The sequence below is a fragment of the Pollachius pollachius genome (assembly GCF_949987615.1).
Source record: "Pollachius pollachius genome assembly, chromosome: 4".
Classification (NCBI taxonomy): Eukaryota; Metazoa; Chordata; class Actinopteri; order Gadiformes; family Gadidae; genus Pollachius; species Pollachius pollachius.
Genome location: NC_136937.1, coordinates 30,751,190 through 30,768,081, shown reverse-complemented (window position 1 = coordinate 30,768,081; position 16,892 = coordinate 30,751,190). Strand labels below are relative to the sequence as shown.

At 50.4% G+C, this 16,892-nt stretch overlaps 1 protein-coding gene across 1 annotated transcript in view; it reads left to right on the top strand.

Annotated features, from left to right (window-relative positions):
- appa (amyloid beta (A4) precursor protein a) overlaps positions 1-16,892 on the top strand; it is a 42,391-nt gene that overhangs the window by 638 nt on the left and 24,861 nt on the right. Inside the window, exons 2-3 of the mRNA XM_079735245.1 lie at positions 13,850-14,017; positions 15,279-15,408. Of these exons, the coding sequence (XP_079591371.1) occupies positions 13,850-14,017; positions 15,279-15,408 (298 nt within the window). The remainder of the gene's footprint in view (positions 1-13,849; positions 14,018-15,278; positions 15,409-16,892) is intronic.

Sequence of the window (16,892 nt, the reverse complement as noted above, 5' to 3'; positions counted from 1 at the left end):
GTGTTTGAGCTCCCTTGTTGTGTTAAACTGTTATTTGACCCATTGTCCGGCTCCACACCGCGTCGTCTATTTTCGGTGTCCCCGGGGCATAGTTAAGGCAGTGGGCGTGTTTCGACGTTTTTCTTCTCCCTGAAAATCAAACAATACCTTTTCTTTGATTTTTTCTCCTAAAAAAACGCACCCGATATACCGTTATACTTTTCGCGGAAAACGTATAACGGAAGATGGGTATCGTACAACGGTAACGTTGATATATATAAAAAAAAAAAAACGTTGGTCCATTCCCGACATATTTGAGTTGAGGGCGAAGAACAGGGAGGTTGAGGCAAGATGGCGGCGGTGCACTGCAGCATTCCACCGAGGGCTGGGAAACCGGGAAGCCAGCGGAAAGCCTTTCAACCTACCAGCGTAGTTAGGATTGTTTTGTTCACCCCAGCCCCATCGCTCTCTCTCTCTCTCTCTCTCTCTCTCTCTCTCTCTCTCTCTCTCTCTCTCTCTCTCTCTCTCTCTCTCTCTCTCTCTCTCTCTCTCTCTCTCTCTCTCTCTCTCTCTGTTAGTTATTTCGTGTGACAGTTACCGGCAAAACGTCTATTCGATGTGTTGCTGTCCTAAAACCATCTCGTCTGTTTTTTGCCCATACCCTGATTTATGGACACTCAGTTGTAAATGCACCACATAAGGTGTGTGTGTGTGTGTGTGTGTGAGAATAGACGTATAATAATCAAAGAATAGCTGTTCGACGTGTCGATGGCACTAAACAATTTATAATTATCTCAATTTTCTAATATGGCAACATGTTGGACAAATAAAGCTTTTGAACCTTGGAACATGACAATCTTGGTGGGTAGCTGTCTTTCACCTTTTTATTGACGCTATTTTGCTTTTCAAGGTTCTTGCACTGTTTCCACCAAGGCTCTCTCAGATTAAATGATTGTAGAGATTAATTGGCTTTATTAAATCTGCAGATCAATGACTGATAATTAACTCCGTAGTTTCATTGCGATGCTGCCAAAACGCCCCATGCAATCTCCGTGTTTAGACACTTGTCCTTAGTTGAAACACACACACAGCTTTCCCTGGCTGCAGGGGCTTTAAATACACCACTTCCCTTGACATGGGGGTGGGTGGGTGTGATCGAGGAGTGGGGTTGCCAGCCTTTGTGTTTGATTGTTTGTGTGTGTGTGTTGGTCCCCAACCCCCCCCATCCTCCGGGGACACAGTCCTTGGATAGCCAGTCTTGTTTGTGTGGACAGACCAACACTGCAGTCTCGGGGCCCTGGGCGTAACAGGCTGCTCTCCAACTAACCTCCACCGCCACCCGCCCCACCATTAGCACACGCTAACGCCGTGATGCTAGCCGGCAGCCTGTGCCAGCCAACCCTTCCCTAGTCCGCCACAGTCCTTTCTCTGTTAGGAAGTGGAGTTAATCCACCGCCTTCCTGCCAGACATTCACTTCCTTCTGTGTCTTCTTTCTCTCTCGACCTCTTCCGCTCTCGCCTTCGCACGCTCTTGTGCTCTGTCTGTCGTCCGCCGCAATTGTGAAGATATCCTCTCGCCGTTGATTTGAATCTCTTCTGTTTGAATCGATTTTCCTTCCACACCTCTTTTCATCCCTCCTGTGTCTCATATCCTATTCCCCCCCCCCCCCCCTCCCCTCAAGCCGAGTGACTCCCGGTTGGTCCCCCTCCCCCCGGATCCGAAACGCTTCCTCGTGACAGGGGGAGGTGAGAGACGACTTAAGTATCCGTTTTTAGAAAAAAGATATATATATATCCCCCATCCCTCACCCCCCACCCCACAGCGAAACGGGCTGCGATTCCTTGTAGTCATTATTGTTTCACTAGGTTTTCGATTATTTAGTTGTCAATGTGTTATGCCGTGGTTGTATACACAGTCCCTCGGGAAAACTGAGATCGCGCAAACACCAGCTCTGTATCTCTGTCCGACACGCTGTTATCACTGCCTATCTCTTCACGTCCGACTGCGCGGTCGTTGACCTATGACCCTTTTAGGCAGTGTAATCCCCCCCCCCTCCGGTCCGTCTGTCTGTTCCGTGTTTCAATACTGCTCCATCATCACGCAGTACGCGCTCACTCCCATTTCCCCTGACCGATTCTTCCGCCCAGCGATCCGTCGGGTAACGTTTGAACCAGAACGTTGTCACTGTGTTGGGGGAAAAAAATGAGACAATCTATTTTTGTGCGAGAGTCGTTTGCTGCGTGGCCCGTCTCCGTTTCTCTTCCACCCGCGCATCGATTCGCTGCGGCTGAGCGGCCGATCCGAGTGATTGCTCTCGCCGACGTCCTCCGTCCCCGTTAAGCATGCTGAATCGGCCGAAAAACCGCAGACAAGGACTGACTGGTGCCAACGTTGCGGGGCGAGACATCGCACAAACTAGGGCCACAGACGTTCTCCGAAGGCCCAACGTTGTCTGACGCCCGATCGCGGCACCCATGTTTCAGGGAGCCTTAATACCTGATCTATGCTTACGGAGCCCTGATCAATAGACCGTTGTAGCCCTCCCCTCCTCTAATGCCCCACCTTAGGTATCAAAGCATTACATATGGGAGCAGGGGCAATGGCTAATTGTTGTACGCCATCTTCCTCGCTCTCTCAGAACCGTTAATATCCATCGGAATGATCTGGATCGTTTGTCACGTCGAAGGCGGAGAGAGAGCGAGCGAGGCAGTTTTAGCTTGGCCGTGAGCGGCGGCGGTTAGCGCCATAGATCAGCTCCTCCCACTGCTCTCCGCCGCAGTTCTGCTGAGCTGGCAGTCACAGCGAAAAGCATTAAGAAGGCTGGCTCGGACACACACACACACACACACACACACACACACACACACACACACACACACACACACACACACACACACACACACACACACACACACACACTGCATCCATCACAGGAAGAACCATCGCCAACAGATATGCTCAGTTCACCCTTTCATTCACTCAAACACAAACACTCCCCTTGCTTCAGAGGTCAAGGTGACTACATGCTGAATCATCTGTGGGTGTGCTTTTTGGCTCTCATTGGAACACACGCCCACCCCAGTCGAACAGTAGCCCAAGGCGTCATAAGCGGCTCTAGGCCCATGCTGTTGGTCCGCTGTGTGTGTGTACGACGACGACGACCGTGAGAGACATTCTGGAGACCTAGTCCTCAACTGACTTGAACTTGGGAACCAACCAGCCAATCCCATTTACCAGTGTTGACTCATGTAATGAGGCAAGCAACTGCTCATCAGCCTACACCACAGCCCTGTTTGGGGCCTAGCCACGGACACTGCAGACAAAGGACCTCTTAAACAAGCCCTAATCACAGGGGACTTTCTGTAGAGGTTCTGCACGGTTAGGAAGTCTATTATGGTTTAATGTGATCAGACCTACTTCCTATTCTTGCCTTTTGTAATGCAGCAATTTCGGTGAATGGAGTGAAGACGTTGCGCTAGCGCTGTTATTTTAACTGCGTTGGAATTCAAGCACTAAGCAAATATGTGTTCAGTTGATGAGACCAGTAGTTCAGATATTCTGTCCGATATAAATGTCAAGTCATGCTAAAAATGGTAACGTCTCGTCACAAGTGCAGAAAAACGCAGTCGTTTGCCTTCGAAGGTAAGCCTACACTCAACGAAAGGACAGAGCAAATTGTAAAGAGAAAAGGTAATGAAATTGAAACGGCCCTATCGACCGGTCTTGTAAACAAACAGGGACAGAAAGAATCTAATCTCCCACACCGCAGCACTACCATCAATATAACGTAAAATATATACCGTGCCCATTAAGAGGCTCTTTTACCAGGAATGGTTATGGTTTTACGCACTTGATTTCAGAGATGAAACGGGGCCGTCTCTGTCGTAGCGCACATTTGTAATACGATCGATGTGTGCAAGGCAAGCTCTTTGAGAATATCAGCCTAAAAAAATGGACTATAATGACACACAAAATAAACAATGGGGAAAAATGGGCCAGTCCTTGTAAAAGGTGGCGTCCCGGCGACATTTTGTTTCTCCTCTGATACAGAAGCTGTTATGTACAGGTTGATAGCCCCCCCCATAAGCAACGGCTCATAGTATTACTGGGAGAAAAGTTATTTTCTCCTTTCAATCACCTACCTTCTTGAGATCCTAATTATACACACAAATACAGAAATGATCTCATCCCTTCCCTCCTTCTCCCTCCCTCTCTCCCATCCGTCTCTCTCTCTCTCTCTCTCTCTCTCTCGCTCCCAAGCCTCCACACAGCTTCCTGGGGGTCCGGGGTTGCCATGGTAGCGGTCTGGCCGAGAGAAGGCCTGCAGTATAGCTCTATAATTAGCGCGCTGCACAGTACCCGCCATGCATCCATGTTGTTTTATCAGCAACCTTCATCCAGAACTTCGGTCCTCCGTCTCTCTTTCTCCGCTCCTCTTTTTTCTCTCCTTTCCCTGCCCTTGCTCCTCACTATCTCTCTCTCTCTCTCTGTCTCTCTCTTTCTCTCTCTCTCTCTCTCTCTGCTGTCTCCCTCTCTCCTCCCGCCCTCCATCTTTACATCTCTCCTTCCCACTCCTACTCTTTCTCATCCCTCTGTATCTCCTTCACCCTTGCACTCTCTCCTTCTCACTCTGCAGCCTCATCTCTCCTTCTCTCTCTCTCTCCTCTCCTCTCTCTGCAGCCTTATCCCTCCTTCTCTTTGCAGCCTCATCTCTCTCTCTCTCTCTCTCTCTCTCTCTCTCTCTCTCTCTCTCTCTCTCTCTCTCTCTCTCTCTCTCTCTCTCTCTCTCTCTTTGTGTCTGTGTGTGTGTTCTCCTCCCCTCCATCCATACATCCCAGACACAAAATCCAAGTCTATGCCGTCCGTGTTTTAACACAGCGGCTGTGTTCCCGTCCATCATTCAGTCGTGGCATTGCTCAGGAAAATGTAATTTTCTTTTGGTAGGGGTGGGGGGAGATTTCATGGTTAAGATATTAAACACGGCCTTCCCCCTCCCTCCCCCGTCTCCCCCTTTCGAGGGCATCGCTACGCAGCCATTTTTGGCACTTTGCGTCAGAAATCGACAGTGTGAAATTGGAACGCTGAATGGCCCAGGTTTGTGCATTTGACTGGGAAGAGTTAGTGGGGGAAGGGGGGCAAGGTGAACTTGGGAGATGTGCATGAGATGCGGATGTGAGATGTAGGCAGAGAGCTTGCCATTTTAGGATGTCATATTATTAGTAGACTTCCTGAAGGGAAGGATACCGTGTGTGTGTGTGCGTGCGACGGGATATTGGGACAAAAGGTTTCTTGACTTTCACAATCATGTTTTTAATATAATGTTGCAATCATTCAATATAATTAAGAGACAATCTCACGATAATATGAAATGGACCACAAAACAAATTAATTCCTTTCAGGCAACTCGGCCATGTCGTATCACGTTGTATCACACTTCTTGTAACTCCTGCTCTTCCTGTGTGGAACGCATCCGTTAGGTAAACCTGTGGTTTACCACACCTCCCACTGACTCCACACATGCCCATCCCATCCCCTATCCCCAGTGACCTGATCCAGTTCACCTCTTAAGGAATTAAGCCCGGGGCGTCTTGGCTGCCCAGCCTTTGCCGGATCAACCCCACCCTCGCTCACGGTTAATCGGTGCACATGTTGGCCGCCGGTGCCATTTTTTGAAAACCTCCTCCTTGCTTGTTTTTACACGACCCGCGCCTGAGACTGTTAACGCAGGAGCGAGAGGCTAAAAGGCTGATAATGGCTCCACGTCGACGCACCGCAAGGCCCACGCAGACGCTTCGACGCAGTTGTGAAACTGTTTTGGTCCTGCGTCAGGTTTTAGTGGGCCGACAAATCACAGCCCTTGCTGCTGTGTCACCTCGATGAAAAGTAAAACGTTTTGGAAGGCGCACGTCAGGCCCTTGCGTTGGACCCAAGGAGGGTCCAACGGATGTAATGGGTCCGTAAAACCCCTTGCCTTGCGTCAAAGTGGAACCATGATCGGCCCTTAAGGTGTGTCTTAAGCGTAGTAAGCTACAAGATGGATGTTGATGATGATGAGGTCCTTCCCTGTGCGATTTGGTCCCACAGGGCCTGCAGTCTGATTGTAGGAAAGCTTGAGCATGATGCCATAGTACCCTCCCCCTACATGCTCCTTAAGGACACTTAGGCCCATCTGCATTTGCTGCAAATCCCTGTAGATAAACGCGCCCACTAAAGATTCCTGGAGGAGTAATGTGTAACGGCGCCTCCAAGAAGTGGCTGGAAGGAGTTCTTTGTGTGTGTGTGTGTGTGTGTGTGTGTGTGTGTGTGTGTGTGTGTGTGTGTGTGTGTGTGTGTGTGTGTGTGTGATGACTTGGATTCTGCAACCTCCTCATCCGGTGGTCTTGGGAGCAGAAGGGTACTGACATCTGCTAAGCTGTGGCGTTCCCAAACCTTCTCTTGACTTTTGGCCCGGGACCAGCCAAATATTTGTTCATTCCCATTACCATGGGAAGAAAGTGAGAGGGTGAGCGTTACTCTGTGTATATTGGTCATGATGCAGTATTCTGCCCTTTCAGTGTGCAAACATTCGTTAAACTGAGCCCATCTTGGACAGCTGCCGCCGCCCTTGGGCCCAGAACCACAGTTTGAGAACCACTGCATTCAGCAGTGTAGATGGAGTTCTAACCTAGGCCAGCTGTCCAGAACGTCAGCGTTATGGACATCTGCTGCTCGGGGAATGACCTCAAAGATGAAGGGTGATTGTCCATTTCATTGTTTTCATATAAGAGTTATGCTTCCTAAACTGGCTTTCTGCCAATAACTTATGATTCAGAGGAAAACTTCCGGTGGAGTTGGACTATTGACGTCAATCGTCCAATTTCTCTCAATCTCAAATCCCTGACCGATGACCTCAGTGGTGCAAGTCATCTAACTAATCATACATTTGCCATGTTATATTCTATTCGTCAGCACACATCAAATCAAATTGAGAAAACAGTGGCGTAATCCCTGCCCAAAAATCAAATCTACAAACAATCTTTGATCAACTGATTGTTTTTGAAGCTTCAGCCAGTTCCATGGAAAGCAATGGGATGGAAACAAAACAAAACAAAAGCATGTGTGCATGTGTGCACGTGCTGGGCCGTGCAGCCAAGCGCCCCTGGCCTGAATCTTAAAGCCTTACCTGGTCCAAAATAGCATCGCCGGTTCAATCTGAGGCGTTGGTTTTAACCTCCTTGGAATGCCAGAGGGGTGGGGCCCAACGGCTGAATTCTTAATCCAGGGCGTTTGGATTTGATTGTTTGGATCTCTTATGGTTTATCGTTTAAAGACATCATGACATTTAATGACACACAAAAGGCTTAACTGCAAATAATTGCAATGTTAATTCCGTTTTTTAATGATTTATTGGATTGACTTTAACTGTTTGTTCATTTTGTTGTTTGTCAATGGTCTGTTGACTGACTTCGTGAGCTACCTGATACATGAACTTCCCCAAGATGATTAATATAATTTCATATCTATGTATCTATCTATGTATCTATCTATCTATCTAAAACGCACACCAAAATGTCACAAACAACCACGACCTAGAGTCAGAGATCACACTACCTAATGGAACCTTCCAGAACTTTCCACGACCCTTAAACGATCGTTTGGCTAATCCTTTGTTTAGAACCCTTATGCCAAATTACCCACAAACCCTTTCAGCCTTGTCCCGCCCTAATTCGGGGTGTCTGGCGGGGACTGATTGTTGAAGGGTTCTTTGCAGACTTGATTCGAGGCACGGTGTTCGGGACAAAATAATTGGATCCAGAATAAAGGGTAATTATTTGAATAATTATTTATTTAGGGGCGGAGTCAGGACCCCCTGAAACCACACCCATCAAAACAAGAGTTACTACCCTGGGACTTCTTGTTTACCCTATTGTACCAAATCAGTACCCCACATTTTTTAATTAGCCAAACTTATTTTGAATCATGTGTTTGACTTTAGCTGTAGCTGTTCCCCTAGTGCCATACAGATTAACAGCGTTGTAGGTCTTAAAACTTTTCCAACAAAGGGTTGTGACTTTAAGCCCGCTTTGCTGGATGTAGCCTGACTCATCGAGCCCTTTCATCAGGCCCGTGGCAGCGCCTGTAATTGCTGTTTTGGCAGAAGTGTGTGTGCTTGTGTGTGTGAGAGGGGTAGGGCATCCTGTGGACATTGTGGTCCTCTGATTTAAAAGGCAGGCAGGTCCTCTTCAAGCACGCACGACACACACACACACACACACACAGCTGAGCCAAAGGGTTAAGGCTGCTGCTTGTCATCTGATTACTGCGTGTCCGCGCGCCTCGCTGCTTTTGATTTACGCAATTGTGTGCTTGGCGTCGAGTCACTTTATCTGAACCAGTCACAACACAACCCTCTTGACTAAGAAGGCGTGGTGGAGATGGACACGTCGCAGGGCCTCTGGCCCTCCCCCTCTATTCAGTCCCGACCAGACGGACCGATTCATGGATTCAGCCGATCGCACGTTAACCAGGAAGTGTACGGATGCAGGGTGTGTCTGTGTGTTTCCACGACAACGTTTCGGTTGTGTGTTTGTCGGTTTATTTTTTTTTCCGTTACATAATTGCTTCGGGTGCCTGTGCTTGTTTGTGTGTGTCGGTGTCTCCTGAGTGCATGTTTTCTGGGTTCTACCAAGGTGTGTGTGTGTGTGTGAGACACCCTACGGCGAAAACAGCAGATCATGGCACTCCTCCCCCTCTCCTCCCCCTCTCTCCCCCCCTCCTCCCCCTCTCCCCCTCCCCTGGCAGGCCTGGGTTCCTCTGATAAGACCTCACCACTGATCACACTGTAGGCTGTCTCCATGGGACCCCTTCAAAGAGTTTGTGTGTCTGTGATGTGTGTGTGAGTTCTTTTCGTAATATGTTTGTCTTTATATGTTTTGTGTGTGTGTTTTTGGTCTTTATATCTGTGTCTGTGGGGTGTTTGTGTGCTTTTTTGTCTCAATATGTGTGTGTTTGTGTATCTTTATATGTTTGTGTGTTTTTTGTCTTATGTTTGTGTGTGTTTGTGTTGCATCTGTTGTGTGTGTGTGTGCGTTTTTGTCTTAATCTGTGTGTGTTTGTGTGTCTTTATATGTTTGTGTTTTTTGTCTTTATGTTTGTGTGTGTGTTGTATCTGTGTTTTTATGTTAGTGTGTGTGTGTGTGTTTGTGTGTTTGAAAGGATTCCCAACCATTTTGAATCGTTGAAAGACAGTTGCAGTTCAAGGCTCTTCACGCGTTTAGAAACGGCTTTAACGGTTTGACCTCAACTCCCACACCAGTCCGTCATTTTTTTCTTTTATGCACTCACAGCCCGCCTCTAGTATGTGTCTGCTGGACAAGAAAATACGAGATTTTGGAAAAGTCTCCTTTTCCTTTCCTGTCCTGTCGTGTTCCTCCCTTTATGACCAAGAGACCTAGTGAAGTGGCGTCCATCCTAGTCTGAAAAAGCTAGGTCTGCTAGTCTAGCTTATTGTCTCCTTTGTTTTAGCCGCTAGCGCCGCGGGGATGTTTTGACACGTGGCTAAAGATTAGCATCCGGCTCCTCATTCCCATCGCCCCCCGGCCCCCCCCCCCTCGGAAGATCAAATATGGCCGGCCGTCAGCGCGATGCTTTGACCCGGACCTGATGCGTACGCACGCACAGACACGCAAACACACGCACACGCTCTGTTATCCTCACTGCTAAGATTACAGAACCCTCCCCCTCCCTGGGGGAGACTTTCCGGGCGTACAAGATAGAGAAGAGATAGCGAAATGTAGAGAGAGAGAGAGAGAGGGGGGAGATAGTTAGGGAGAGTGCTCCCCTTGTCTAACCATCTCGCTTTCCTCCCCACCTCTCTGGTCCCTTTGGGCCGGAGCAACATCAAGGTGACCGACAAGATGGAATGCACTTTACTCTCTAACTCTCTCTCTCGCTCTCTCTCTCTCTCTCGCTCTCTCTCTCGCGCTCTCTCTCTCGCGCTCTCTCTCACGCTCTCTCTGTGTACCTCTATCGCTACCTCTCTCTCCACCTCACCCCCCCCCTCTGACACCGCCTTTTGATTGGATGGGTGACCATGAACCGTGACCACAGTGGCCTGTGGTTCTTCGTGTGCGCGGTGACTTTTAGAAACTCACCAGCGTGCCCGGGGCGGGGAAATTGCTCTCCTGGTTTCTCTCCGTGAGCGAGCGCCGGTTTAAATGAGTACACGGGGGCGGGGGGGGGGAGGAGGTAGTGTAAGGTCGACACAAAACCCAGCGGTCGACTTTCTCGGGGCGAACCGAGGCTACCGTTAAAAATAATAGGACAAGCTGTCCGACACGCGCACTAATCTGCCATTATCTTTTTCCTTTCGAAAACAGACGTTTTTCCGCGGAATCTGTCGGTCTCTCTCTCTCTCTCTCTCTCTCTCTCTCTCTCTCTCTCTCTCTCTCTCTCGCTCTCTCGCTCTCTCGCTCTCTCTCTTTTATATATATATATAGTCTTTACCTCCCTGTTCTGTTTTTCTCCCCCGCTCCTGATTTACCCCACACTTGACCTTCTGCTTGAAGGATCCCTCACCCTTTTAGCCTCTCTCCTTTCCATCCCTTTGTCCCTGACTCTTACTCTCTTCTCCTCTTTCTCTCTAATCTCCTCTCTCTCTCTCCACTCTCTTTTACCCTTTTCCCTCCCTCTTATCTCTCCGGCTCCTCTATCCAACTCTCCCTGCTCGCTTTGTGTCCTCCCCCGTCTCCGGTGAGGGGAGGAGGAGGCAACATGTCCGGGCCTGCAGTGAGACCAAACGGCCAGCGGTACATCAGGCGTCATGGCTTGTGTGTCCGAGGTGGGAAAAACGACCAGTGATTTGCCCCTCGGGGCTGGGTTAATTTGCAAGGCAAAACCTGTCGGACCGGCCTGCGCCTGGGTCTAACTCTGTGGCCTGGATCGCCATTTTGCATACAGGGGAGACTTAACATCTAAGTCAGGCTCCCTCTATCCCTCTCTTCCCCCATCCCCCATCCATCTCTCCCTCCTTTGCTCCTTCTCCCTCTCTTCCTCCCTCTCTCCCTCCCTTTCTTTTTCTATTCCCCCTCCATCCATCCCTCCCAGGTTCCCTCTCTTGCCCTTTCTAGCTCTCTCTTATGTTTCTCTCTCGCTCTATCGCTCTCCCTCCCCATCTGTGGTTATGTTGCCTGGTTCTCTCTGTGGCAGTCTCTCACAGACTCTCTTTAGTGCTCTCTCTCTCGCTCTCTCTCTCTCAATCTCTCTCTCTCTCTCTCTCTCTCTCTCTCTCTCTCTCTCTCTCTCTCTCTCTCTCTCTCTCTCTCTCTCTCTCTCTCTCTCTCTCTCTCTCTCCCTCTCTCCTTTTGTGTCATCATCTCCAGTCAAACGAATAAGACGGAATGCAAGGCCCTGCGACAAAGACAGAGCTGGAGACGACCACGGAGAGAGTATAGATCTGAAAGAGGCGAATATGTTTCCATTTTGCTCATCTGTTTATTGAACCACCGTTTAAGCACCGGCCCTAATTGGTCCGAAATGGTGAAAAAGGACCTTTGGGAGTTTTCTGACCATTAAAAGTGCGGTGGGTGAATTGACCCACGGCCCCTTGGTGTGCATTGCTCCCAGATGGCTGGCCACACGTTGAGTGACGGCCCCTGAACTCAGCCTGCGAGGTGCAGATGGCCTTGCTGTCAGAAGCTGTGACCGCAAGGCCTAAGATGCTGTGTGTGTGTGTGTGTGTGTGTGTGTGTGTGTGTGTGTGTGTGTGTGTGTGTGTGTGTGTGTGTGTGTGTGTGTGTGTGTGTGTGTGTGTCCAGTAGATGAGGCATGCCCAGCCGCCGTACACATTGCTACCGTCGTGCTAACGTTAGCATACTCCCGTGACGGTTTCATTTGTCTCTTTGGGGTTGTGTCTTGTCACCAGCAGTTTATATTTTCTGAATTTTCGTCCCGTGTTAAAAGATGTGCGCCCGAGCATGATGATGCTTGTTCTGTACTAGGTTGTATTTCCTGTGTCGATAAAGTTTGGTTTGTTGACGCACTTTGGCAGGAGTGGAAGGTCTTCGGTAGCAGTCGAACAAAAGATCGAATCACCTCACACACAAAAAAGTGTGTGTGTGTGTGTGTCTGTGTGTCTGTGTGTGTGTGTGTTTCCACTCGGGGGAGGGAAGGAATTGCCCAGCTTAAAAGAAAACATTTGTTTGCCTGCCAGGATTTTCAATAACATTAACAAGATTAGAAAATCGTACAATAGCGACAAAAGTCTCTCTCGCCCCCTCGCTCTCGGTCTCGCTCTTTATCTCGCCCGCAGAACGCAGACATTCAGCAGTTTGTCCGCTCTCTCCAACCTGAGTGGGAATTAAAGACGCAACCTGCTGCCTTGCACACAGGGGGTGTGTGTGTGTGTGTGTGTGTGTGTGTGCGAGCGCACCTTATCCATAGGCACCTGCAGACATATGTATGCAAAATGGGAAACAATGAGGCAAGACCTTGAAAAAACCTGCACTCTGTTCTTTCACTCTCCCTGTTGCGCTGATTGATCTCGTGAGTGACTTTGGATTAAAGCTAGGTTACCGAATGTAAAATGATAATATTAACACACAGGTGGAATTATAATAGTGTGATCAAAGAGAAACGAGGGCTGGTTTGACACACATACTCACACTCACACACACACACACACACACACACACACACACACACACACACACACACACACACACACACACACACACGTTCACACACGCACGTTCAAACTCGCACTCCCCCAGTTAAAACGTAACAGCCGCGTGGAGCACGCAGACAAACCTGCGCATCGTTCGAACGGTAACGACCCCGTTACCATAGATACGGCGAGGTGAGGGAGTTCCCTGGCGTTGGGAGTTCAGTTCACTCATTCCCGGGTTTCTCGTGTTGGTTCGGCACCGACGGGTCATCTGATGAAGGGATGTTTGTGTGTGTGTGTGTGTGTGCTATTATGGTTTGGTGACATGCGTACCCTTTTGGAATTGACAGTCTAATGTACGTTTAACCGGTCATGGAGAAGGAAATCCGCATGAGAATGCCCCCTTAAGCAGCGGTATGAATAGTAATTGCCCCCTGCTGTCACCCCTCGGCACTTCATCGTCTCTCGCACCTTCTGTTCGCCTTATTCCATCACACACCCCTTCATCTCCCTCCCTCCCTCCTTCACCTCCTCCCTCCTGTCGTTATCAAACCGATTTTCTTCGTCTTGGATGAAAGTTTCCCTCCTTCCCTCTCCTCCCCACCCGTCACCCGTTGATCTGTCACTCCCTCTCTCCCTTCTTTCTACCTCCCTGACACATTTCTTCCAACACCTATCCATCCCCCCTCCTTTGCTCCCTCTCCCTTCCTCTCCCTTCTTCCTCCTGCTCTCACTTCCCTCCCCCCCCTCCCCCCGCCTTCTAGTCGTCAAATGTAAATTACGTCTTATTGCCTCTCGCTCTCTCTCGCTCTCCTTCTTCTCCCCCCCCATCTATTGCTTATCACGATCCAATATATCCTCTCTCTCCCTCCTGCCCCCTTTCAGACAGACAGACAGATAGAAAGTGCTGGGAGGATTTCATGCGGAGACCGATCAAATCAAATAGGTCCTGATCGATTCCCAACCTCCCCTCCCCCCTCGGGATAAAATCGCAGCCTTCAATTTGATTATGTCCTTAGACACACCGAAGGAAATGCAAGCTCTCTGACTCTCTGCCTCCCCCCTCTCTCCCCCGTCTCCCCCTCCAGGTGCCTACCGACATTTACGATCACTGACTCTCTGCCTCCCCCCTCTCTCCCCCGTCTCCCTCCTCAAGGTGCCTACCGACATATACGATCACTGACTCTCTGCCTCCCCCCTCTCTCCCCCGTCTCTCCCCCCTCCAGGTGCCTACCGATGTGTCCATGGGCCTGCTGGCCGAGCCCCAGGTGGCCATGTTCTGCGGGAAGCTGAACATGCACGTCAACGTGCAGAGTGGCAAGTGGGAGCACGACCCCTCAGGCACCAAGAGCTGCATCGCCAACAAGGAGGGCATCCTGGAGTACTGCCAGGAGGTGGGTAGGGCCGGACGCCGATATATATCGGTCGATATATATCGGCCGATATATCAGTCGATATGTCGGCCGATACATCGGCCGATATTTGCGTTTATTTTAGGGGCATAGCCCATCGGGCAATTCGGGCAAAAAGACCGTTTTTTTTTCCCGGACAGTTCAATAAATGTTCCTTTTTTTTAAATCGAGACTCGTTATCATCATTTTGTTATTTTTATGATGTGAATTGAGGGAGAAAAAGCAGTGTCGGCGCCAAATATCGGCTCAAGACGATTGGTGTCGGCGTATCGGTCATCGGTTTAGGCTGGTGGAAAAATAATTGGTATCGGTATCGGCCCTAAAGATCCATATTCCTACCAGACGCCCCTTCACCCCCCTAAAGGCTCAGTTATGGTTCCACGGCGACGCGACGGCCATGCAGGCGCTTCGACGCCGTCGTGAACCTGTTCTAGTTCTGCGTCAGGTTTGAGTGAGCGGACCAATCACAGCCCTTGCTGCTGCGTCGGCGCGACGCAAGGTTAAAATCTTTGGAAGGCGTCAGGCCCTTGTGGGGGACGGAAGGACGTAATGGGTCCGTAAAACCCCTCGTGTTGCGTAAACGTGGAACCATAACTAAGCCTTAACTCCGAACCTCCAACCCCTAATCCCTTAACCCTTACCTAATACGATAACTTTGAAATCAATTAGGAATTTATATCCGCGGTTTCCATTGCAAGTTTCAAGTTTCTCACTTGTGTGCGTGTGACTTACAATAAGTTAATTTGTCAGAAGAAGGAGTAACAGGAAGTCAGTACAGTAAGGATGTTCGTAGAAAGAAACTAAGCAAGAAGTGCTAAGCATTTACAATTGATAGGTTAACCCATTCCCCGTATACAACAAGATAACTAGGATAAGACGCTACACAATGCTAAGTACTATTTTCAAGTGCCAGGACGTACAACATACAATAAGTGCGTACATTAAGTGTCAGGACGTACAACATACAATAAGTGCGTGTGAGGGGGGGTGGGCTATGCATAGTCTAGGGGAACTCTGAACATGGGAGTCTTGAGTCTTTCGCGGAAGCTCTGACGTGAAAGCTATGATGTGTGCGCGTGGGTGGGAATTAATTTCTTTAAGGTTAAATTGAATAGGGACGGATACAGAAACTTAGATTTGGCTAAAGACATCATAGCGTCTTCAGCCAAAGCTCATTGACGAAACTTGTCCCTAGTGTGTGAGTACCTTTCATGAACTGTGTTATTGTCAACCTGTTCCCCAGGTGTACCCTGAGCTCCAGATCACCAACGTGGTGGAGGCCAACCAGCCGGTCGGCATCCAGAACTGGTGCAAGAAGGGCCACAAGCAGTGCCACCGTCACCTGCACATCGTGGTGCCCTACCGCTGCCTGGGTGAGGGACGGAGGGGGTGGGGGGGGAGGGAGGGAGTGAGAGACTGAGTGAGGGGGTGAGAGGGTGAGGGAGGGACTGAGAGGGCGATTGAGGGGGTGAGAGACTGAGTGAGGGGGTGAGAGGGTGAGGGAGGGACTGAGAGGGCGATTGAGGGGGTGAGAGACTGAGTGAGGGGGTGAGAGGGTGAGGGAGGGACTGAGAGGGTGATTGAGGGGGTGAGAGACTGAGTGAGGGGGTGAGAGGGTGAGGGAGGGAGTGAGGGGGTGAGAGGGTGAGGGAGGGAGTGAGAGGGTGAGGGAGGGAGTGAGAGGGCGAATGAGGGAGTGAGGGGGTGAGAGGGTGAGGGAGGGACTGAGAGGGCGATTGAGGGGGTGAGAGGGTGAGGGAGGGACTGAGAGGGCGATTGAGGGGGTGAGAGACTGAGTGAGGGGGTGAGGGAGGGAGTGAGGGGGTGAGAGGGTGAGGGAGGGAGTGAGAGGGTGAGGGAGGGACTGAGAGGGCGATTGAGGGGGTGAGAGACTGAGTGAGGGGGTGAGAGGGTGAGGGAGGGACTGAGAGGGCGATTGAGGGGGTGAGAGACTGAGTGAGGGGGTGAGAGGGTGAGGGAGGGAGTGAGAGGGCGATTGAGGGGGTGAGAGACTGAGTGAGGGGGTGAGGGATGGAGTGCGGGGGTGAGAGACTGAGGGAGGGAGTGAGAGGGTCAGTGAGGGGGTGAGAGGGTGAGGGAGAGACTGAGAGGGTGAGGGAGGGACTGAGAGGGTGAGGGAGTGAGAGAATGAGTGAGGGGTGAGAGGCTGAGGGAGGGAGTGAGAGGGTGAGGGAGGGACTGAGAGGGCGATTGAGGGGGTGAGAGACTGAGTGAGGGGGTGAGAGGGTGAGGGAGGGAGTGAGAGGGTGAGGGAGGGAGTGAGAGGGCGAGTGAGGGAGTGAGGGATGGAGTGCGGGGGTGAGAGACTGAGGGAGGGAGTGAGAGGGTCAGTGAGGGGGTGAGAGGGTGAGGGAGGGACTGAGAGGGTGAGGGAGTGAGAGACTGAGTGAGGGGTGAGAGGCTGAGGGAGGGGGTGAGGCTGAGTGAGGGGTGAGAGGCAGAGGGAGTGAGAGGCTGAGTGAGGGGTGAGAGGCTGAGGGAGGGAGTGAGGCTGAGTGAGGGGTGAGAGGCAGAGGGAGTGAGAGGCTGAGTGAGGGGTGAGAGGCTGAGTGAGGGGTGAGAGGCTGAGGGAGGGAGTGAGGCTGAGTGAGGGGTGAGAGGCAGAGGGAGTGAGAGGCTGAGGGAGGGGTGAGGTCGAGTGAGGGCTGTGTGTGAGGGGCTGAGTGAGGGAGGGAGTGTGAGAGTGAAAATGAATGAGAGAGTGCAAGAGTGAATTAGAGAGGGTGAGTGTGAGGGGCTAAGTGAGGGTGAGTGAGTGTGTAACTTAAGATAGTTTTTTATTATTCATAGTTAATTGATTTAGCTGTCTTGAAATATTGTCATTGTTATCGATGAA